The 22,982-nt window shown below is 42.1% G+C and overlaps 1 protein-coding gene across 2 annotated transcripts in view; it reads right to left on the bottom strand.

Annotated features, from left to right (window-relative positions):
* The window catches only part of rgl2 (ral guanine nucleotide dissociation stimulator-like 2), a 34,338-nt gene extending 14,111 nt beyond the window's left edge, over nucleotides 1–20,227 (bottom strand). The window contains exons 1-8 of one of the 2 annotated variants that reach the window (XM_073485848.1): nucleotides 19,989–20,227; nucleotides 15,861–16,027; nucleotides 5,548–5,595; nucleotides 5,119–5,202; nucleotides 4,855–5,021; nucleotides 3,093–3,149; nucleotides 2,010–2,206; nucleotides 57–166 (exon numbers count right to left, since the gene is read on the bottom strand). In XM_073485848.1, coding sequence (XP_073341949.1) covers nucleotides 57–166; nucleotides 2,010–2,206; nucleotides 3,093–3,149; nucleotides 4,855–5,021; nucleotides 5,119–5,202; nucleotides 5,548–5,595; nucleotides 15,861–16,019 — 822 coding nt within the window. In that variant the 5' untranslated portion in view covers nucleotides 16,020–16,027; nucleotides 19,989–20,227. Of the gene's footprint in view, nucleotides 1–56; nucleotides 167–2,009; nucleotides 2,207–3,092; nucleotides 3,150–4,854; nucleotides 5,022–5,118; nucleotides 5,203–5,547; nucleotides 5,596–8,183; nucleotides 8,348–15,860; nucleotides 16,028–19,988 lie in introns of those variants that run through there. The other variant, XM_073485849.1, reaches the window with a different exon arrangement.
* Between the last annotated feature and the right edge of the window lie 2,755 nt (nucleotides 20,228–22,982).

Genomic DNA, 22,982 nt, shown 5'->3' with positions numbered 1-22,982 from the left:
TGGTTAATGTTCGCCATCATCAAAAACATGTTGAGGCCAAAAAAGAGATAACTCACTGTCTCTATCTTGGTGAGCTGCTCAGCGATGAGCGCTCCAGGGAATCCCAGGACGCTGGTGGGTTCAAACTTGGATGCGTCGAGAGAAGGGCTGGTGGAACCGGTCTGATCTGCAAAGGGTTGAATAAAACCGTGCATTCAAGATATGAGACGCACCTTTGTTTGTATTCACTTTATATCTTTAAAAATCCTGCAGGAGTTGCAGGAATCAGTTTCTCTCGGAGCTGTTGCTGTGACCGGAGTGATAATGAAGTTGTTTTGTTCCACAGAACTGTGGCTTTCTCGAGATAACGGCTCAGTTATCCAGTTATCTCGAGAAAACCAGAGGAAGCTAAATATCTCATTTTAATGAGAAAATAACTTTATCTGGAGATAAGAGGTTTCACCCGTGACCTCGAGATTAGAGGATGAGAGGAAGCGAGATTAAGAGTCAGCGCTGGTAGAGCTGCAGCTGTGCGGTGCGTCGAGCTAAATGCTAACGCTAGCGTGGCAACAAGCTCACAGTGACAACGCTAGCATGCTGATCTCTCGCAGGCTAAATGTTTACCATTTTCACCACTTAGTTTAGTGTGCAAACATCTGCTAATTACTGTCAAACAAGTGCAGCTGGGGCCGATATTAGTATCACAAGTTCTCCAGATATTTAGTCGTGGACAAATTGATTTTTCTACGTCTTCTATATAAACACATGCTGAATATTTTAGCTGTTATCGACATCGCCTTCGGAGCAGCCTTCTGAGAAAACTGAATAAAGGTGGTCATTGTATTATTATTTGGGTCTAAAGCTGTTGCCAGCTCCGTCTTTCTCTTCTCCATTCTTTTCTGGCATACTAATTAATGTGCTGTCATGTCTCCTCTGTCTTCAGGTCACACCTTTGTTTTTTCTTGTCTTTCACTTCTGTTTCCTGTTTTATTTTGGTGTCTTAACTCTCCTGATCCCTTCCTACCTCTGTGTGTTTTCCCGACACTGTGATTGATCCATGATGTGTTACCCCTGTGCCTGGTTATCCTCTCCTCCCCTGTGTATATAGCCTGCACGCTCCCCGTCTTCAGTGCCAGTTCATCTTTGTCTCCCTGTAGCAAGCGTTCCAGCGTTTTCTTTTCCCCTCGTGATATCCATTTTCTAGTGTTTGACCCTGTTTTTGTTCCTGACTTTTTGCCTCCGCCTGATCCCTTTGTGTCTGTTTGCTCGGCTGACTGATCTCCTTTGTACCGAACCCGATTGCAGTAAAGATTTTTTGCCTTTGTACCTGATCTGTCTTGCATTTGGGCTCCTAATCAAGTGTGTCAGACGTGGTCATGTGCAGGTCCTGGCACGACCAGGAAATTCACTCCAAAATTAGTTAGTGGTTAGTTAAGATCAGATATTTTCTCAGGTCATGTGGCCATGTCATGTGGCCTCCGGTGCATTTTTGACAATACCTCCCACAAGAACTGACTCATACTATTATCAGTAGAGGAGGCTTTAATTATGAAACAGGCTACATTTTACTAAAGCAACAATAAATACAGCTCTGCCCTTTTCTCCCCGACGGCCCTGATGGCGCTAGACGAAATTCAGAGCATCACCAGAGTTATTACAGTTCATCCCGAGGGGGATTTAAATATACAAAATTTCAAGGCAGTCTATTTAATAGTTGATGGAATATTTTATTCTGTACTGACGAACGGACACACCATCATTTCTATCCGTAGAGCAACAAGCTGAAGGATTCTGACCGTTTGGTTTTCATAGCAGAGAAGCTGTTGTGTCAATACAACAATATATCAGTAAAATGATTTTCAAGGATTTTTAACAACCTTCTAGCTGCTCCTGAGTTCAGAAAACCGCTCTGAAAAATAAACTTCTAAAGCAGTGTGATTTACTCTGAGAAGACAAGTGTATTCCCACACGAAAAGCCTCATCTGTTGTGGCCTTAACAGTGTCATTTAAATCCCACTTAAAATACAGACCTTTATGGGCCTCGGGGAGCAGGGATTTCTCGCTGAGCTCCTCGGCTATCCTGAGGAGGCGAGCGCGGAGGTCGGCTGCAGACGAGGAGTCCTGAGGGAGGAGGGGAGTAAGGCGCAGCAGGCGAGAGGGCTCCCCCAAGCTCTTAAAGTCTTCAGGATACTCAGAGAGCCACGTGCTGAACACTGTACACACCGCTCTGCAGGAACGAGGAGAGAAATGTTGAAGGAAGGAACATTTTCTACCTTTCCTTACTGACATTCAAAACTGATTAAGCGTCGGAGGATGTTACTCCTGATAGTCTTTTGTTTTTCAGACTTGACATTCAGAAAGTTCTCAGTTCGGGGAACAAAAAAGGAACCAGGTCCCGACCTATAGCTTGTAAGTTACAAGAATAATTTTCAAATCAATCATCAGATTTCACTGGGAAGGGAAAAGGGGAGGTGTGATAATGGGACTTTCATCTGTTCCTGGTTTAAACCCCCGAGCTGGTGCAGTTTGCCGGAAGCAGATAAACAAGCCGTTTCAGATTGAAATTGATTGAATGTATTGATATTTTCCGGCACATCAAAAAGGTTGCCAAGAAATCGCGTTCTCAAGGGGTTTAGACAAGAAAAGCAGCTTAGAGATGAGTCTATAATTTAGTGGATGCAAAGGATCAAGATTGTGTGCTTTTCACAGAGGCTGAGTGTTAGCCTGTTTGAACAGCAAGAGCCAACAGCAAGAAGGACCTCCTTTAAGAAAAGCACGGGATTCAGATGATAGCTGGCATCGGCATGTGAGAAATAATAATTAAAAATATAAACTTAAAAATGATGATACTGGTGGAACCGTGGGATTTGTTAGCTACCTTTCTTAACAACACAGGTGCTTGTCTGTAAGACTAAATGAGGGCTTACATTCTCCAAAATTTAAAAAAGCATCTTTTTCCGTTCGTCAGCCAACTCAAAATGGCATAAACTATGCTCACTGAGATGGTTTGGACTTCCTGTGGGTAGGTTTTGTTCTGGTGTCTTCTGCTGATATGGCCCACAGCTCCACAATTACACAAACACACCACATGTCACGAGTTTTCAAAAACTCACTTATTGAAAGCTTGTCTCGTCTGGCTCCTCTCGCTCTCCCCAGGCGGGTTCTCCAATCTGTTCACAAGAAGTAAAAGTTAGTGGAGCAGAAAAAGAAAAATTCAGAGGCATCAGTGTCATCCACTTTCAAATACGTGCATCTGCTGTGTCTTAAATCAAACGAATGCTTTGTGATGACTGTATTTATGGTTTCTCAGGAAAGGTGGTGTCCTGGTGTTTACTGGTAAACTGAGCATGATACGAGTTTGTGTTTTTGGAAGCACTTTCCAAACAGGTGTTTCATATAAAAGCCTTCATTATTTAGCGAAGACTTAATATCAGAACCAGGAGCCTTTTTTGCTGGATTATGCTGCAGGAATTTTAAACAGACACGCAGGTGGTTCCTGAATTATGAAGGAATTTATCTAGAAACTGCTGTTTTAAATTAGACTCTAGCTGGCAAAGCTAAACTCACACCTGTTTATCTCGTGGAACTGGAAATTAGATGTACAGTAAGTTGATCGACGAGTTTTTGACGACTCCAATGTAAACATTTAACGGCGCTTTGCTGTTTAGTACACCAGCAGTGTGGCTGCAAAGATGACAGTGTCTGTCGGTCCACCACTTTGTGCCAAACTGAAATATCTCAACGCCTACACGATGGAGTGGCACAAAATATTGTACGGACATTCGCGGTTCCAAAAAGATTAATCCTGCCGACTTTGTTGATCCCCCGACTGTGTTGATACCATCAAATTTGCTTCAAACATTCATACAGCCGTCAGAATAAATTGTAATTGATGATCTTTAAAAAATAAAAGCTTTTCCAAAATCTCTATTTTTGTCAGAATTAAACATCATGGACTGTTTTCCTTTTTGAGTCAGTGCATCAGTTTCATGTCCACTGCTCCAGGCACCACATCAGATGAAACAATGAGCACAGTCAGGACTCTGAGTATTATTTCCGATCTTCGAAAGGCAAGTTTGTCATGTGCTTCGTGTGGCCAAAAATAGGTTTAAAGACTTTCTGTACAGCTGTCCGTGTTTTATAAGAGTTTAAAAAGAGAAGCTGTTGATTCATGTTCCATGTGTGGATACCTGACACTTTCTGCAGAACTGCATTCTTCATCATTGACCCTGTGTTTTGCATTAGATATTGATGAGATAAAGTCTTATGTATACTATGTTTGACTGAAATGACAAACAAATATGTGTTTTGGCTGACTAGATTTAAAGAAGTATAAATATAATGACTATAAAAAGACTAAAATGTCAACAGGTTTCAGTGACTAAAACTGAAACTTGACTAAAAGATCATGATAAGGTCGACTTAACAGAATAAAAACAGAGGACTAAATAAAAAATTGCTGACAAACTCAGCTGTACTGTGTTTAGTGCAAATTTGTTAGCATGCTAACAACCTAAACTCAGGTGGTGACGATGGAAAACATTACACCTGCTAAACATCAGCATGTTAGTGATGAAGTTAGAGCTGCTGGCACGGCTGATGACTCCAAGTGTTGTTATAGATTAAAGCAGAGTCTCTCTAACATCCTCCATTCACTTTTTTTTCGTCTTCCTCCACCTGATCTCCCACAGGACAGGATCAGTCTGAGATCTCATCGCTTCACACAGCCCGACAGGATACCGAAAGCTGCTGTGGTTTCTGTGCATCATTGCACCTGTGGCTGCGATCATAGCACTTCTTTAACCTGATATTTTTTGTTAAACCCCTGCCTGAAAACAAACGTAACTGCACCGATCACGGATAAACATCTCCTACCTGTCGGAGAGGATGTCCAGCACTCTCTTGGTGGAGGTGAAGGATCGATACGTGGAGAGGAAGATGGTTACGAAGGAGGAGTCCCCCATGGAAAATGAGTGGAGGAGGTGGAGCACCAGCTTCTCTTCTGTCCCCGCTTTCACGCACTGGGAGCGAGACATCGCCGACTGGAAGACGACAGGAAGGAACGAGAGAGGAAGTTAATGTTACTGCAAGTATGAGGCCTTTTCTGTCGCCTGTCTCCGTCGGTCACGCATGACTCACCATCGGACTGTTGAGGGAACCATGTTGCTGTTTGACCACCACTGTGTAGATCACTCCATCCTCCTCTTCCTCCACCACCGTGGACTGTGGAGCAGAGAAATCAGGTTAAGTGTACTTGGGAAGAATAAATAATCTGTTTGGCTGTTTGGTGTCACAGGAAGTACTAAATTTAACTTTGTCTGAACTAAACAGACTCGCTCATTAAAATAATTACTGAGATATAATCTGTTCAACAAGAGACACCCAGGATCCGTGTACGTTTCATAAAAAAGGCATAAAATCAAGCTGCTTTGAACTCTTTCCTCACATCCTACGTGGAGCTGTAACGATCCCGTTTTAGCCTGGGGGAAATTCCCTGACACAGTTACCCTGTTTTACACTGGTACTGACTCACAGACACATTATCCCCATTAACACGGCTGGCCTTACCAGATCCAGAGGACAGTACCAGGTCGTCTTCATTGGTGAGGGCTCTGCCTGAGGAAGAGATCCAAACAAAACAGCTGTTATTAATACAAAAGTCTTCATTTGTCTTGTAAGAAAGAGGTACTGAACACAACATGTAATCTTTCAGCGTACAGACTGAGGCGGTGATCGTCCGTGTCTTTGGTCTGTGATCCCTTAATGTGAAGGCAAACTAATCCTGACCCAAAGTCAGAGACTGCTTCTGCACTTCAACCACAGAATGATTTTATTTTCTTTAGGGGTTTTATTTATTTAATACAGTACAGTGATGCACAAAGTGCTCAAAATACACGTGTTTCACAAGTAAAAGTGTTGTGTTGCTCTGCTAGTGCACATTCCTCCTACTACCTACAGTTTTTACACTATAACTTACTGCAGAAATTACACTAATATCGCTTATTACTTTTATGTGTATAAGCTTTTCCTACTTATTTCTTCATTAAATGCTCCTTCTATATACTTTGTCCTCATTTTATTCTTCTTTTTCCATCCTACTTTAAAATATCAGAATATTTGTTTACAATCTTAGATTTTCTGTGTGTGTTGCTTGGAGAGGGCGACAGCTGCATGTTGCACAATCCAGTATTACATAATGACAACAAAGCTGAACCGTGAACCACAAACATTAAAGAGAAATTTCCAAAAACGACATGAACAAATATAAGTAGAGTGAAAGGGAATTTTATTTTTGTGTCCTGCTGCTCTGTTTCTGTCCATCTCTGCCTGGACGTCTTTTGGCGGATGGACACGTGCATCACTAATGTTATTAATGATAAAAAAAAAAAATATTCAGCTGCGTCATACAGAGCCCCTGTTGCGTGCACAAGATAAAAAGAAAAATATTTCAGGACTTTTAAGGCGAGGTACGCACAAGATGCAATACATTTTAGCTGAATTTTGGCTGAATAGTCTCATAAATATCATGCAGGCCCCACACATTTTCAACAACAACCTACACAGAATGTGCTCATATTTTCCAATATCGAACACATAAATCATTGATTAACAAAAGAGGGTTAGGAGTTAAACGGTGCTGTAAATGCTATTTAAAAAAACCTATAAACAAGTGTTTGATGACCACATTTGAAGGATCATTGCAAGACAGCCAATATCAGCCAATATATCAGCAAAAGCCCCACAAGCCCAGTATCATTTGAGCTCGAACACTAACTAATAGTCTACTCCATTTAAACTGCCTACGACCAAATTAAATTAATATCTATGAATGTGTCTTGGCAGCGTCAGTGCCCGGTCTTATCAACAACTACATATTGACACAAACTGCTCTTGGATACCACGATAGCAGCAAGTTACAGTGTGTTTGCTAATATTATAAGACACGCATTTTTGATGAGGTGGACAGTAACCAAGTACATTTACTCAAGTGCTGTAGTTTAAGTGGTCCTTTACATTAGTATTTCCATTTTAAACAACTGTATACTTCCACTTCACTACATTTCAGAGGCAGATACTTTTAACCACATTACATTTATCTGACAGTTGTAGTGACTAGTTACTTTACAGATTAAGATTATCCTTTAAAATTAACATTACCCCTACACAAATCAGTGTATAGTTGGGGCCTGTTGTCTCGTTCAAAATTATATTTCTACTTAAGAAAAGGTTCTGAGTGCCAACAGGACCAACATTTCCACATACATACACACAGAGTTTAAGTTAATAAGGGAAAATACTCAACATGTAAACTAATCTTCAACAGCATGATAAAACATAAATATTTCAGATCTAGTTGTTGTCTGGTGTTAGTTGTTGCAGTGAAGGAGCTGTCACCCACAATGAGTATGACAGTCTTGTGTTGTGACTTGTCGGTGGTGGGTGGGTGGGTGTAGCCCTGTTGTTTACATCTGGATCACAGATTGTGCATTTTAGTAATACATCGATCAATAGCACTTTACACTTCTCCTGACACTGATGGTTTCACAGACTTGACTTTCCGTGATAAAATATGCATGAGTCTGTGTGAAGTCATCCTGGTTGTCTGGCGCAATCTCCACAGCGTTTTTAGACGGTATGTGCTCGTCATGAGTCAATAGTTTTTTGGTCTACAAAAACACATGAGTAACACCATGGAAACATACTCAAAGCAAACACACCAGAAAGAGGAAAATCTTACAAGCTTCTGAAGAAAATGACGCTAATGACTGTCTTATATCTTAATTCATTTTGCATGTGCTGACTTGTGGGTTTTTCTCATTTGCAAATTCAAAGATCACATATAAGAGACAAGAGGCATATCCGCACAGACAGCAGAAGTGCCTGAGCTCTGCTATCCCCCCCCTCTGTTCATCCTATGGTGTAATTAGTTGTAATAAGCACGTTAGCCTCTGTTAGCCCCATTCAAATTACCTTGACTTGGCTTGATCGAAGGTCAACGCAGCAAGCCGGCGCTCCTTGCATTCAGAGGGGGATCATACCGCGCTGAATTATAAAGTCTGTGCATCAAACCTGTTATTCTACCTGCTATCTCTGCTCGCTTCTACGCAAGTCTGCCTGCGATTCTATCTTTCCCATGAAATCAGCCTCACGCACACACACACACACACACACAAAAAGGGGGAAAAAATGGTCTCACAAGTTACCTTTACTTCGGCAAGTCCAGGCAGGTAGCAATCCCTAAGCTTTCTGGAAAACTTCAGGAAAAAGGTACGAATAGTATTTCCATTTTCTCCATTTTCTCTCATCTGTCGCTCCCTCTTCTTCCTCTCTCGCTCAATACTTGACCAACTGTTACCTATTTCACTGTCAGTTGACCTAGATCTGCGTGTTTACGTCCGGACGGTGTGCCTATCTACGTCTTGTGGCTCTAAATCACAAAGGCACACCTGAAGCAGGAGCTAAGTCCGGCCCCCGCGAGCCTGCATCACCTGGGCACACCCATTATATACACACACACACTCACACACACACTACAAACAAAGAGATAGGCATATGTTCAGGGTGATAGCACAACACTCACTTCCAGCAAGTCACCTTTCAGAGGCAGAATGCGCATAAGGACTCGCATAGAAAACACACTGCTCACACAAAAACAGACCCTCATCAATGCACACATGCATCAGCACACGCACACATTGAGAGACAAAGCCCTGAAGCTATTTCCAGAACAATACCCCCTCTCTTCTCTCCTGCTCTCTCTGTGTCTTTGCAGATGACCTTCCCATGCAGATAAACCAGTTTAACTGAGTATCCTGTTTAATTCAGCCCTGTAGGCCCTGCAGTTCAGACCTACAGCCTTCACACTGGGTTTTTATCAGGAGGCCTGACACGCTGTTTGAGCAGTAAGAGGCCTGTAGTCTTGTAACGAGAGGTAATAAATGCTCCGACAGCCACTAAACCAGGAAGCAAGCTGTGTTTATTTAAGGGGCTAATGACATCGCAGAGTGAAGCCATGTTAACTAGGTGGAGACTCTCACAGATGTGTGTATGTGCGGAGGGCAGTTAGCTTATTTATTGATTTCTTTATGGCCACTTAGAACAGGCTTTAAACACAACAGTTATCATATGAAGTTATGAAGCCGTTGCAGCTAACGTGTTCGCAAACAGTTGCCCTTTTAAATAACCAGGAGACACAGAGCAGCGTTAGCTTCAGCATTAGCTTTCATTTGGAGTTGTGTTTCTTTCTACCTAATGTAAGTCCAATACACGCTCTACTTTTAGCTCTGTTTTTGTCTCCACCAACTCATGAATGCTTAATGCTAGTCGCTAACTCTGTCTGCAGTGTACTGCAAGTTTACCAAAGCTTTCTAGGCTAAAAACAGCTGACTGTTGCAGCAGGAAATGAGGTCGATGAGAGCTGCGATCTAAATTTAGTCCAGTTGCAAGCCGTGAAACCAAAACAATAAGCTAAAAGATGCTAAAATGCTCGGTGCAGATTAGATGAACTGCAGAGATGGGTGATCATTTTTCAGGAGGTTTGCTCTTTAACATAACATGTTGTCATTTTACCCATTACTTATATAGAAATATTAATTAGTGTAGCTTTAAAGGAGCAATATGCAAGAATTTTAGTTCAAAACAGCCAAAAGATAAACCTCCTTCTCCTGGTGGTCCAAAGCTCCTGTGCTAGCACTGTAAACAACACCAACACTTCACCCGTGCTCCAAGCTCTCAGGCTGGACCGCTAGCTTCACAGCTAGCTGAGCTAACTTCCTGCCAACAAGTTGACGGCAGCTACAGTTAGCAGCTGTTAGCGGTTACTCTGTTGATATGCTGCCCCCTATTTGTTTGGAGTATGAATTCAACAGGTGGCTAATTCTTACATATTGCACCTTTAAGTATACAGAGATATAATTTTATCCTAAAGTCAAGTCATCCAGATAAATAGACGCTCACTGGAACCTTAAAATTTGGGCTGAAGTGCTTACAAAAAAACTGAAAGTTGGCAAAAAATGTTAAAAGCAAAACGTTGTGTGAACTACTTCAGGAGTGCAGCTGTTAACGAGCATTAGTCATCCTAAAAAGCCAGACTACACACACAGAGTGAACTGTATTTACTCTGACTTAAAGCCTGACATCACCGACTGTATCATTAGGACCCTGCTTGACACAACTTGCAGAAGCTTTATTTAATCTGAGTTTATCGTTGTAGATATAATCGCCCATTTTGTAAACTTCACTGAGCTGAGGCTTCATTAAATACGCTGAATGTGCCGATAGAGAATAAATACTTAATAGCAATTTTCTTAAAGGTCCCGAGTGTAGGACTTATGTGGATCTATTGGCAGAAAAATAATCTAATATTGGTAATTAATGTATTCAATGATGCGTAATAACTAGAAACTAAGAATCGTTGTGTTTTCATCACCTTATGAGGGGTGTTCAGTTGGTTGCATTGTGCAACATCACCCATAGATGCCACTAAATCCTACACAATGGACCATTAAAAGGTCCGCTGTCCTCTAAAGGTCTTATTTAGCGATCAAAAACTGTCAAAGCTTGTTAAAATGCAGTTAGATCACATAATTCAGTCTCTTCGCTCTCTTATAAAAGAGTGAAAGAGATTCAAAGCTCTTTTTCTGGTCACTTTTCTGGCCTTTGGCAGTTTAGCAGCACAGCGACCCTGTGGGCCTTTAACACAGACACAAAGAAAACCAGTACTTGGCTCTGACAGAGCTGGTACATTGAGATAAAACTAGATTCAGTGGAGCGTCAATATGGGTTCGCTTTCCGAAACCAGGCTGAATCTGGGTCAGAGAAGCCAGCCTTTTTTCTGCGGATGAACTTCTCAAAGGGTAATAGGTGTGTGTAATTTTGGAGTTCAGCTGCTTCAAAGGCTGGTGGATAGGCATCATGATTATAGGCCACTGCAGTGGGTGGCGAGATTTCAAAAGGACTGTGCAGCTGTTATTAAGGAATCTCGACTAAAAGTTGACTTTTCCCTCACGTACCATTGTTTTTGCCATGTAACACTTTGTTTGTGTTCTTTTGAAAGATGGGATCTTCTCGTAGGGCTCTAAGCTCTCCTTTTTCTTACAGTTCCCCCACCCCCGGCTGCATGCAGGAAGTACATAATAAGTGGAGACAAACACAGGAAGCAGGACGTGCCGTCGTGTTGCGAGGCTATTTTTCTTCCCCTCTCCTTCCATCACAAGTCCAAGCTGCGTCAACCTCTGCTCCTGAACAACTACGTCAGCTGTTGGACGGCACCAGGCAAAAAGCAACAGGCAGGAAGCCGACTCTCCATTTTCACCCCCTGGTTTTAAAAAACAGCCAGTTCCAGCCTTTTTTCCTTAAACAAATCCATGTAGTTGGGACTTCCGCTGTGCCAAAAAGCTTTGACTTTGAACAAATACACACACCGCTGACGCCCTTATTTACAACCCTGCACAAGTCTTTCCACCAAACAGGGGGTCATAAATACATCTTCTGAAGCTTTATTTAAAGATAACCATTGTTTTTGTGAGTGGTCCGAAACCCCGACCCCTTCCTTCCTATCTTTCTCTCTGCTCCTCTTCTCACGCTTTCATCTACGTATCCCTCGGTGCCCGTTATCTACTCTCTTTCAAGTAAAACTCTGTGGCATTAGAGCCAAAGCTGTTCTATTCCCCTTAAAGGAAAAAAAAACCTCCTGTGGATACTCTGTTTCTGTAGATACCATCAGTATGTGATGTTCTGCAAGTTAGTTTAAAGGGAATATTGGACTTTTCGGTGTTCAAAATTTGCCTTGACCTCGCTCCTGTTATTCTACATTAGTGAGTGATTTCCATTAAGTTCACAGATAAGAGGCTGTCATTTGTTCCCATGTGTGTATTTACAGCAGCTAACTAGCCAGCCAAGTAATGTGTGGGGGGTAAAACATATGGCCAAAAGTATGTGGACACGCAAACACATTAATCATGTTATTCCGCAACCATGGGCTTTGATTAGACAGAATAAACAGTGGATGAAGCTTCCAGGTCTCAAACGTGAAGCCAATGTGGAAGTGTATTAAACCGGCACTCTTAAAAATAGCCAGCAGGAGATGACCCCTCTGGTTGCAAAAATAAGTCTGATTATATATATAAGCTTATGAGAAAATGACCTTACTTCTAACTTGATTTATTACCTCAGTAAACAGTTTCCTAATGAGTTTATGGTCTCAATTGCTAGTTTCAAGTCTTCTTCAACTCTGCATGATGTGCATTTTGTAAATTATGGTCCCATTTAGAGTAAAATAGACGACAAAGCACGGTTGCTTTGGGGCGTCGCTACTTTGCGTTGATACACAATCCGGGTATCCTCCGCGGCTCCACCCTCTCGTCTAATATCTCTATACTCTGGATCCAAAAATCCAAGATGTTGACAACCGTAACGTCAAACTCAAGGCTGTCGTCCACAAAACAATGGAGGATGTCATGGTTTGGTTTGCACTTCCTCTTGAGACAATTATTTCTGTCACTTTACATGTATACAACCAAGTGAAGCACTATGAATGACTTCCTGGAGAGACTGGCTGAGGATGTGCTCTGTTATCTCCATATTTAAACAATATCGTATCTCCCTCCTCTCTATGATGGCAGACCTTTCACACCATCTTCAAGCTGTATCCATCCAGAACACTTTTCACCTCCCAGCGTGGTCCGACAACTGGCTCTTTTCTGGTCTAACCTTGCCCTCACAGCTGATGTTCCAGTTAAACCCAAGGGTGTTGGCTAGGGTTGAGGTGAAGTCACGTTCTTCCACACACCAGTATGCTACTATTACCTTCATTTAAATAAGGGGTCCAGCCCAAACCATGAAAAACAGACACAGACCATGAGAACAGCAAAGCATGTGTGCACATACTTCATCTAGAGATGTTGAGCTATAGCATTTCTATTTCTGCCTTCAAGTGGAACACATGTAGTTATTATTTTTAGGGATGCACGAGCCATTTATTTTAAAAAGAAGGTTGATTACTTGTAGTTTGTGCTCATCTAAGGGTTTAATCTCGTAGACTTCTGTATATCGTGCATCCCTGGTAATTTTTCACACACAAAGTTTGTCTTTTCTTCGGGAAATAGTGAATGATTTGCTCCTTATTGCATTCCTCTGTCATGTTCAGGAATGAGAAAAGAGTGGACATTATAAAAGGAAGAAAAGTAACGTCAACGGGATCAAACATTTTTAAAAACATGTCACAGCTTGTCCGCGCTGGCCTATCAGAAAATGTCCACCTACATAAATGCGAATAAGACACCAGTGAATCGTTCAGATGGACTCTTCTCGTGAAATGTGACCCGACTTGAGGGAACCGTCTTATAACAGCTGGGCCCCTTATTCAAAATGTATTTTCATCCTTGTCTACTGAAGCTACCTTCACATATTTCTGCTTTCTCTGTGAAGGATTTCTTGTGGTGTAATTGTTGAACATCTACATGAAAATGGTGAGTTAGATTTATATCTGAGCTGACTACTCTTCTGTAGCTGCCTTTGAAATATTCTCTTCTTTGAAACCATTATCCACATTTATCCTTTGAGAGTTGAAAAATACACCGGCAAGCAAGAAAAACAGGCTTAAAAATGCTTCATCAATATCAGTTACCATGCCAAAGTGTCAAGGTAGGTGTAAAGGTGTGATTTTCACCTCAAGAAATGAAACTGAACTCAGAAACGCAATTTGCTTCTTTCACCTACAAGCTTCACTTTTCACTCGAGGCTGCCACTTCATGCATTAAGACTCACACATTCAAGTTTCCTCATTAAAGAATGAGCGAGTGGCTGTATCGGATTCCACTCGACAGACTGTCCTTGGAGACAGTCTGTGATACCGGATACTGTTTATAGGCAGAGCAGGTGTACACCACATCGACCAGCCAGACCGCCACATACATTATTTACTGCGAGGTCCAGCGGCCGCCATGTGACACGAGCACGGAGGAAGTCTGCTCGTTCGGAAAAAAGAGAGTCAGGGCAACTTCTTTTTTTAGCTGCGAGGAGTTTCTCGAGACCCGGCGTGAAGTAAAACCAGAGAGCCATTTGTAGGTCGTGTTTGGTGGGGCCAGGAGAGTTGGTCAGGAAAACATCATGACTCAGGGGAAATGTTGTGCTGCCAATATAGCTCAGCTGTAGATATCAAAAATATAAAACTGAAGCCTCATAGTTAGAAAACAACACCCCAACTGTGTGTGAAGTTCAGACAGCATCCAAATGAAAAGCTCCTGATAAGGCTCAACTATCAAGTCACTAAACATTAACAGAGGTGAAAGGTCGTGGGAATTTCACCTGTGCCATAAACCTTTTGACTTCCTCAATTTTAGTTCAACCATATCACACACAGCTTAGGGTAGGTGGAAAAACTGCATTCAATTGAGATGTTTCCCTGTACACATACAAACTTTACACTACTACACTACTGCAGTCATGCCTGTGCGTTGAGCTAAATGCTAACCCCGACATGCTAACAAGCTCACAATGACCATGCAAAGATCCCGAGGCTAAGCAGGTGTAATGTTTACCCTTTTGCTAATTAGCAATAAAGTCAAAGTAGAGCTGAGGCTGATGGGAATGTAATTAGTTTTGCAGGTATTTGGTCATAAATTAGAATTTTGACATGCTGTTGGCACTGAAGGGAAAAGTGAAGAGGGATCACCAACGTTATCACAACTCATCCTGCAGGGGACATAAATAATAAAGCTAATAGTTGTTAAGATACATCACTAAAAATGAAAAATCTCAACTTTATGGTGGCGCTACAGGAAAAGCCAGCATGATTTATCCTGTAAGGGCGCAGGAGGTTTGTACCAATATATCGGCACAGGCATCCAATAGTTGCTGAGATATTTCAGTCTGGACCAAGCTGGCGGACAGACCGGCTGACCGAAATTAGGAGTCAAAGTGAAACCGGGACTGTTGGGTTCCCAAAATCCCATCAGTATCGTAATGACACTTTCAGTTTGACTAAAAATCCAGCTTTGGACTTTTCGACAGTGTGCTGAGAAAGGCTTTGCTTTATACGCATTTTTAGAAAAACAGGACAGCAGTTTTTTTTGAAAACCAATCTGACGGGTCTATCGTTGTTTACTCAATATTTTGGTTTTTAGTGGTCTTTTCCCAGAAGCCCCAGACCTTCATGGAGGAAATATCATGTCTTGACAAATGTGGAGAGGTGGCGGTTAGTTCAGACATGTCTTTAATAACAGCCGGACAGAGAGGAGCGACCAGTGGAGTGTTTAGTATAAAATATTTTTTATAATATAAAGGCATCAGTATTACATTGAAATGGTTTCATCACCAGTTGAAAGTTCCTTGCAGTAGGTTAGTAAGTTTAAAATACTTCACTATATGAACAGCTACAATGTTTTTGCCACGCGTTGAGTCTGAGTGCCACTATTCCTTTGAAAAATGAGTTTAATTTTCATCTGTGTAACCGGTTGAATTCACTCAGTTAATGGAAAATAACAGCATTTGGGTTGCTCTGATGGAAAAGCAGTAAATGTATGTCATCTTCATTTCTTTCTCTCTCCGTCTGATTCACAATGACTCTTTTCCCTCAGGGTTTTCTGAGAACCAGCCGACCGCATCTGCTGTTTATTCAAGAAAAACTGGTGGTCCAACGCAGCTTGTACGCTTTCACAGAGGACTGCCTGAAATGCTGTTAGCTGTGTCGGCCAAGAGGAGCCATGACAAATAAAAGGTATCCCCTCTCGAGGAAAAACTAATAAACTAGACTGGCAGCACGAAAATAACACAACGAAGAGAGATGTGAGAAATACTACAAGTTCATCTCACCCTCTGTAACTCGCTCAAGTGACAAAATGATGGATGTGTTTCAGTGAGGCAGAGGAGGAAACACTCACCTGTGAAGCATCCAATTCATCGCTGCCGCTCCCCCTCCGTGATTGGCTGCTCGGAGTGCCGCTGTCCGGCGGTAAGGGCCTGTAGCCAATGAGAGGGACCTCGCTTGACTCCACCCCCGGCAGGTCATAACCACCTGTTCGCAGGTTACGGGGCAGCATGGTGCCGGCTGCCACAGACAGGAAGAAGATGAGAAAAGAAGTGTGTCACGGTCTGTTAGGCATCCGTTCAGGCAATAATATACAAATAAGCAGTAATACAAAGTAACATTTGAAGCTCGTTAGACTTTATTCCACTTAAAAATCACTCTTAAAAAGTGTTTTAGTATTGTGTCCGTGCTAATATAAGGAGAGAACTGACTTCCTGTGTGTAAAACAATTAATTTTACAACACAACTGTTGGTTTTTGTGAAGTAACGGAGTGAAAATACTTTGTGAATGTACTTCAGTGGATTTTACAGGTATCTGTACTTTACTTATTTTTCTGACTTTTTACATTTACACACAAATATCTGGACTTTCTACTCTTTATATTTTCAAAACAGGTTAATTACTCTAGTTTTAATGCGTTTTGAGGAGATTAATCAATCATTTTTATTTTGTGTCATTGCACGCTGCCTTCCCAACATCACAAGACTGATTTCAGAGCATATCACGGAGAGCAGACGTTAAAAGACGGAAACAGACAGAGAATGGGGAGAAAAGGCGTGTTAGTGTCTCGTATCTGCAGAGACCCTGCAGCCCTCTGCCTGGATTTTCTTATTTTTTCAGTTTGTTGCTGCTCAGGACGCCTTACCAATCCAAGATGTCGGCATTTGACATCCTGGGATTGAAACTCATCAATCAACTACCTTTCTGGTGTGTTTGCGAACAGCTCGGACAAATCCTCCTGATGCTCCCTTTGAGGTTAATAGTATTTGTAATTATAGTGAAATGATGCTTTTTAATTAGATCTGTACTTCTACTCGAGTAAAAAATGTGTATACATTTGGCACCAACTCTGGATTTAAGGCGAAAATACACTTCTGATCTGCTGTTCTTGTACATCATGAATCATCCGGACTTGTCAGATCGTCTGGCACATGTCTGAGGAAGCTCGTTCTCTGTACATCACATATCTGAGACACACTCCTCTACATCTTGAGGTTTCAATTCTTTAAAATTGCGGCTTGAGACTCGTCTACTCATCACTTCCTTGCACTGTAATTTTGATACTTTCATGTATTCTGTTTTATCGAATCGCAGCTCATTTTTATCTTCCGTTTTATTGTACTCTTCTTAAATGCTGATTATGTCTTTTTTATTTTGCCTTGTGTTTCTTGTTAAATCAGGTCTTAAGGGACAGTCAGGTGCCTGCATGGGTATTAAACAGGTTTTGCTTGCTATAAACAATCCTCCTGTGCATAATGGCCATTAAAAGATCTCTCTCTAACGAGCTTTGGTGGATGTGACTGAGGACAAACTCCACAGTTTTCCTTCTGTGCAATGTTATATTCAAAAGTTTATCTGAAGCTCACATGCAACATTTTTATGTCTTATGCAAAGCAGGGTGATCAAACCCTGATGATGTGCAGACTGAACTGTTTGTGATCACACCAGAGTCTAATTACAACAAAAATACATGCCAATAAATGTATTCCCACTTTAATTTCTGTGTTTGACTCATAATTTGTTGCTAAAGATCAATGCCGGGCACAATCTGGCTTTTAAAAACAGTTCAGCACACGTTTGGCGTTCAGATTCAGGTCATTTGAAATGAAAGGCACCCTGCAGTGAGCTCGGAGGCCATTTCGTGGATAATTTGTTTAACACATTCATTGTGCCGGACAGCAGGTCAGGATTTGCATAGCAACCCCTCCTTCCATTTCCCTTTCCCCCCCTCTTTGGTATTTGGACTGCCATGAAGATAGACATCTAGTAAACAGTGTTTCAGGAAGAGAGGTTGAAGCAGAGGTTGACGCTAAAAAAAGCGCAATCCAAATGTGACTTTTACGCGGTAGTTATAATGAAACCTCTGTACGGAGATTCGGTTGTTAATAAATGATGTGTGCTTTGCAGTTTCGACTTTGTTTGTGAGCAAAGAATGGCTGTCAGGTGGCTGCTGCAGCTGAAAACACACAGAATCAATCCCCTGAAGGACCCCTGTGGACTCTCACAGCGCCTGATGAGAATGAGCTAAAAAGCCTCAAGTGTGATATAAAAATGTGCTGGCACTCCCAACTTTCCATTGTGCTTTTGTCCCCTGCAGCCTTGCAGCAGTTTGTTTCTTGCATTTTCAAAATGTGTCACATGTATAGAGAAAAATGGTGGGTTGATATATGAGTTACTGTATTGTCTCATAGAGAAGATCTACAGTGTGTAACCTTATATGAAGTATAATTTAAACTAAAGATCTCTCTGTGCACGGTTACATTCAGCTAGGAGAAAGTCCAAGTAGTAGTAAAAAACATCAAAACTCTCCCCCGGTACTCTGAGCTCCTTGTGTGGCCAGAGTCAGCTGATACGGCTGCTAGCTCCTTGGTTAACTGCAAGCTCCCAGGAAGAGCGCCAGGTTTGGAAGCCAACTCTTGGAGTGCCCAAACCCTGTAATTACATCGTCACGTGAGGCACTGGGGCCCGAAAAGACCTTTTCCCTGTCTGCAAACTTGAATATTACACAAATACACACAAATGCTATGAATGATATGAATAATGCCGTGGAATCAACTTAATAAACACACAATCAGTATAGCAAGCTTAAAGGTGCAACATGTAAGAATTGGCCAGCTGTTGAATTCATACACAACAAATAGGGGGCAGCATATCACCAGATATAACCAGATAACTGCTTTCTGCTGCAAACTGTAGCTGCCGTTAGCTGGTTAGCTCAGTTAGCCGTGCAGCTAGCTATCTGGACCAAGGACGTTACATTAAAACCTGGACACAGCCTCGGAGGTGGAGCCCCATTCATTCCTGTGAAAGCTGCTCAGTGGCGCATGAAGCCAAAATGACTCGACTTCCTGGATATAAAATTACCCGGACCTTCCGCGTTGTGGAGCGTCGGCACTTGAGACGTCCGCCTACTGAGCCGGCTGACTTGATAGTGAGCCTCTTCTAGACGTTCCACAGTTAATCGGACTGAATGGCTCAAATTATGACAGTGAAAGGAGTCATTTCGTGGGAGTCTGTATCACAATGTATGCTTATGGGAAAAAAAGTGTTTATGGGCCCCGGTGCATCACGTGATGTTTTAATTACACAATCTGGCCACTACAAAAGTCGGCTTCAAAGCCTGGGGCTCTGCCTGGGGGCTCGATCTGGACAGGAAGCTCGGGGCACCGTGGAAGTGTTGGTGCTCACGCTGATTGCACAGGAGCTTTGACCCTAAACAACATAAAATCTGAACTTTCTTCACATTGTGTTGATAATGTCAATTACGTTTCTGAATGATTTAAACCTAAATCCGTACATATTGCACCTTTAAGTGTGCAGTCAGCTGCTGCAGCTTTACTTCTGTTGTCTTGTCAAACTCATGAGGGTCGGGGCATTGTTGTGTGTGCATGACAGGACAGTAAAAATAACTCAAAACCTAATCATAATCACTTAAGCTGTCATCGCTGTGGGTTTTGTCATGTTGCTCAAGAAAACTAAGTTACAGTTTGCATGTGAGAGAAGGAAGGACACATGAGGGCCTGCAGGGAAAAACAAGTCAGGAACAGTGCAGCTTATACTCTGACCAACGGCTGTGCAGCCTTGTGAATGCCTGCCATTCACTGCCTCTGACCACATATGACTGGAGTGTACACACACACACACACACACACACACACATATACAGCAGTAACTAGGTTACAGTTAAGTCACACCCTATATTGCTCCTTTTCTGCACATTACGCGCAGCCATAGGGTGGTGCTGCAGTCATGCTCAGGGCTAATGATAATAACTCTGTCACAATGTATGCTGGGGTGATAAGAATAGACTGTAAAAGTTTGTGCGTGCTGACACTCACTGTTACAACACACAGCACTCACTGATGCTTCCTACTATGAGTCACACTCACACTGACATGAAGGCCCCTGGAGATTTTTTTAAAAAACATGCGATATACAAATGAACCCAACAGTGGAGGAAGAAGCGGTGGTTCAACTTACTGAGAGCCGAGTGTCACTCGCGGGATGTGGGCTGTACCAGCGGGGATCAGGCAGCATTGAGGTGACCGCCGGTGCTGCTGCTGCTGGATCGTCGGCCGGGGCTCAGCTGAGGAGAGTCGCGCCCATCTGTACCACCGTCACCGACGACAACGACGAGGGAGCTCCGTCCTCCGCCTCGGCCCCCCCCTCCACCCACTCTCTCTCCCCCCCTATCAGTGTCCACACGCCGCTCGTCTGTCCAGACTTCAGCAGCTGATAGCGCACTTTGGTCAGGCTGCAAACTCCCTCTCCTCCTCCTCCTCCTCCTCTCTCCTCCGCCCTCCTCTCCTCCTCCTCCTCCTCCTCCTCCCTCCTCTCGCTCCACCGTCGCAGTTCCTGTATGTTGTGCACTCAGCGCTTTGGCAACAGCTCGGTGTCTCCGGGTGGCTCGCAGTGAGCGGATACCGCACAGCACACCGGCTTCAGCGCGCCGCTCCTCCGGGGAAATGTCACCTCAGGGAGCGAGGGAGAGACGCGCACGGACGCATTTCCGCACCGTCGGCTCGCGCGCACGCACACACACGCGCAGTGTTGTGTTGCATGTGACAGTTTTTTAACCCTCATGCAACTGTTGGTGCACTTTATGTTTTGTTTTTTTTAAAACTGTAATTTTTGGATCTTTTTGGCTGTATTAATGCATATTGCATACATTTTGGCTAAAGTGTTTTCTTTTAAAGAGCTCATATTATGATAATTTCCAGGTCCATGCTTTTATCTGAGGGTCCTTGTAGAACAGGTTTACATACTTTAATTTTCAAAAAACACATTATTTTTCTCATATGGTGCATTGCTGCAGCACCCTTTTCAAACGGTGTCTTGAACGCTCCGTTTTAGCTACAGAGTGAGACATCTGGCCTCTGTTCAATCTACTTTTGAGTAGGGCAGGTCATGCTGAGCAAGGTAGTGTGATCTAAAATAACGCCACTACAGCTGGTAACCATGGCTGCAGCACAGTCATATATATTTTATATATTTATATAACGGCTGTTACATGGTGACGCACGTAAGTTACGGAAGTAAAGGCTCGACTCCAAACCAGGCGTTTCAGGCAGTGCAGGTGTTTTCTGTGGGAGAGAGTAACTCCCTTTGGTGTGGACTTATACATACACAAAAATGCTTCATAACATAATAAAGGAGAGGCAAAAACACAAAAAGCATAATATGACCTCTTTAAATTTCAGCCTCAGCTCATATACAGGACCACAGCCAGGATTTTAGAAACACTGAATTCATGACCTCAGTGTCCTCAATGGTAGCTACGGCCCTGCTCATATAATATGTCTGTAATACACTGTGTTTATTACAGACAGACAGCTGAAACTGTTGTCATGCATCCCATGTTGTCAGGCGTTCATTCTGTGGTCCTGGATGAGTTTTTTTTTTTTTTTTTACAAACTGGTATTTAAAGGGTTAAAATCCTGAAAATGAATGAATATTTGGTTATTGTTAATCCAAAAGCCCATAGAAACTTTATTTGAACAAGTTTAATGGTGTTTGTTGCATCAAACCTTAATACTAATCATGCAAACCCTAAGCTGCAATCAGCCTTAAAGAAACAGTTCACCCAAAAGTGAAAACTCATTATTTCATTCATCTCTCTAAGTATAAAGTTGCAGAAAATGGAAATAATCAAGTGAAGTACAAATACATCAAAACTGCACTTGAGTAAATGTACTCAGTTACATTCTATCACTGGAGTCGATCAGTTATCGGATCCAATATTCAGCATTTTTTGGATGATCAAGTGTTTTTTAATCAGATTGTGTCTGAAATGAATTAATTTTATGATGTGATACTCTGATTTTGATTCAAGGGGCAATCTGCAAAGTAACTGTAACTAAAGTTATCAAAGAAATGTAGTGGAATGGAAACTAAAGTCCAAGTACCTCACAGTATTTGAGTAAATGTACTTAGTTACATTGCATCAGTGGAAATAACACCAAGACACAATGACATATAGGTGATATACTCAGCGATGGCATGTAACCAAGTACATTTACTCAAGTTCTGGACTCAAGCACAGTTTTATGGTATTTATACTTTACTTTCTGCTACTTTATACTTCTACTCCACTACAGTTTGGAGGCAAATATTGTACGTTTTACTCGACTAGATGTATTTGCTATCTTTAGTTACTAGTTTGTTTGCAGATTACATGTTGCATCAGAGCCAGATTAGCACATTTTAAATAATCTATCATATCAGCAATCAAATAAAACAAAACCATCGAGTCTGATAATCAGAAAAATGCTGAATATGAACTTTTACTCGTACTTTTAATACTTAAGTACATATAATATCAGATACTTTAAGACTTTTACTCAACTATTCTTCATGTGGGTGACTTTCACGTTTACCAAAGTAATATTTTAACACAATGTCTTGACATTTATTCAAGTATGACTGTCGGGTACTTCATACAACACTGGATATAATGTACTCTCTTACTACATCAGACCATTTCAAGGCTGAGGCCTGTTTGGTTTCAGTCTGGCTTTAAGCCTCGCCTGCCTCCTTGTGACCTCTCATCACAGTGCAGGAGCTGCAAGAAGTTCAAGATGTCATTTCCTTTTTCAGATTTTAGAGTCTTGACGAGGCGCATCACTCCAGAATTAAAGAAAACAAAGAAGACTTTTTAAAAAAAAGAGTTTTATCTTACAAATCATATCATGTATAACCTCAGTCAGAATGTAATAAACGGCCTTGAACGCCCCCTCAGACTGACTGCTGCTTGATTGCAGTGGTGTTGTAGTGCTTGTATTTGCTCGCCACCCAGTGGTAACAGTTGGAAATTGGCATTTTAACACTCTTTAATCTGCCAGGGGCCATTTTGAACCGCACGGCGGTGTTACCACACGGCTGACTGGTGGGAGTAATGTGTAAGACGTAAATAAACAAGAAAAGACACAAACAAGGCAAAATAAACAAGTAACACCTTGAAGTGGATACATGAGC

The sequence above is a fragment of the Pagrus major genome, chromosome 17 (genome assembly GCF_040436345.1).
Source record: "Pagrus major chromosome 17, Pma_NU_1.0".
NCBI lineage: Eukaryota > Metazoa > Chordata > Actinopteri > Spariformes > Sparidae > Pagrus > Pagrus major.
The sequence above is the reverse complement of the archived record's forward strand: the minus strand, read 5'-3'. Positions and strand labels throughout refer to the sequence as shown.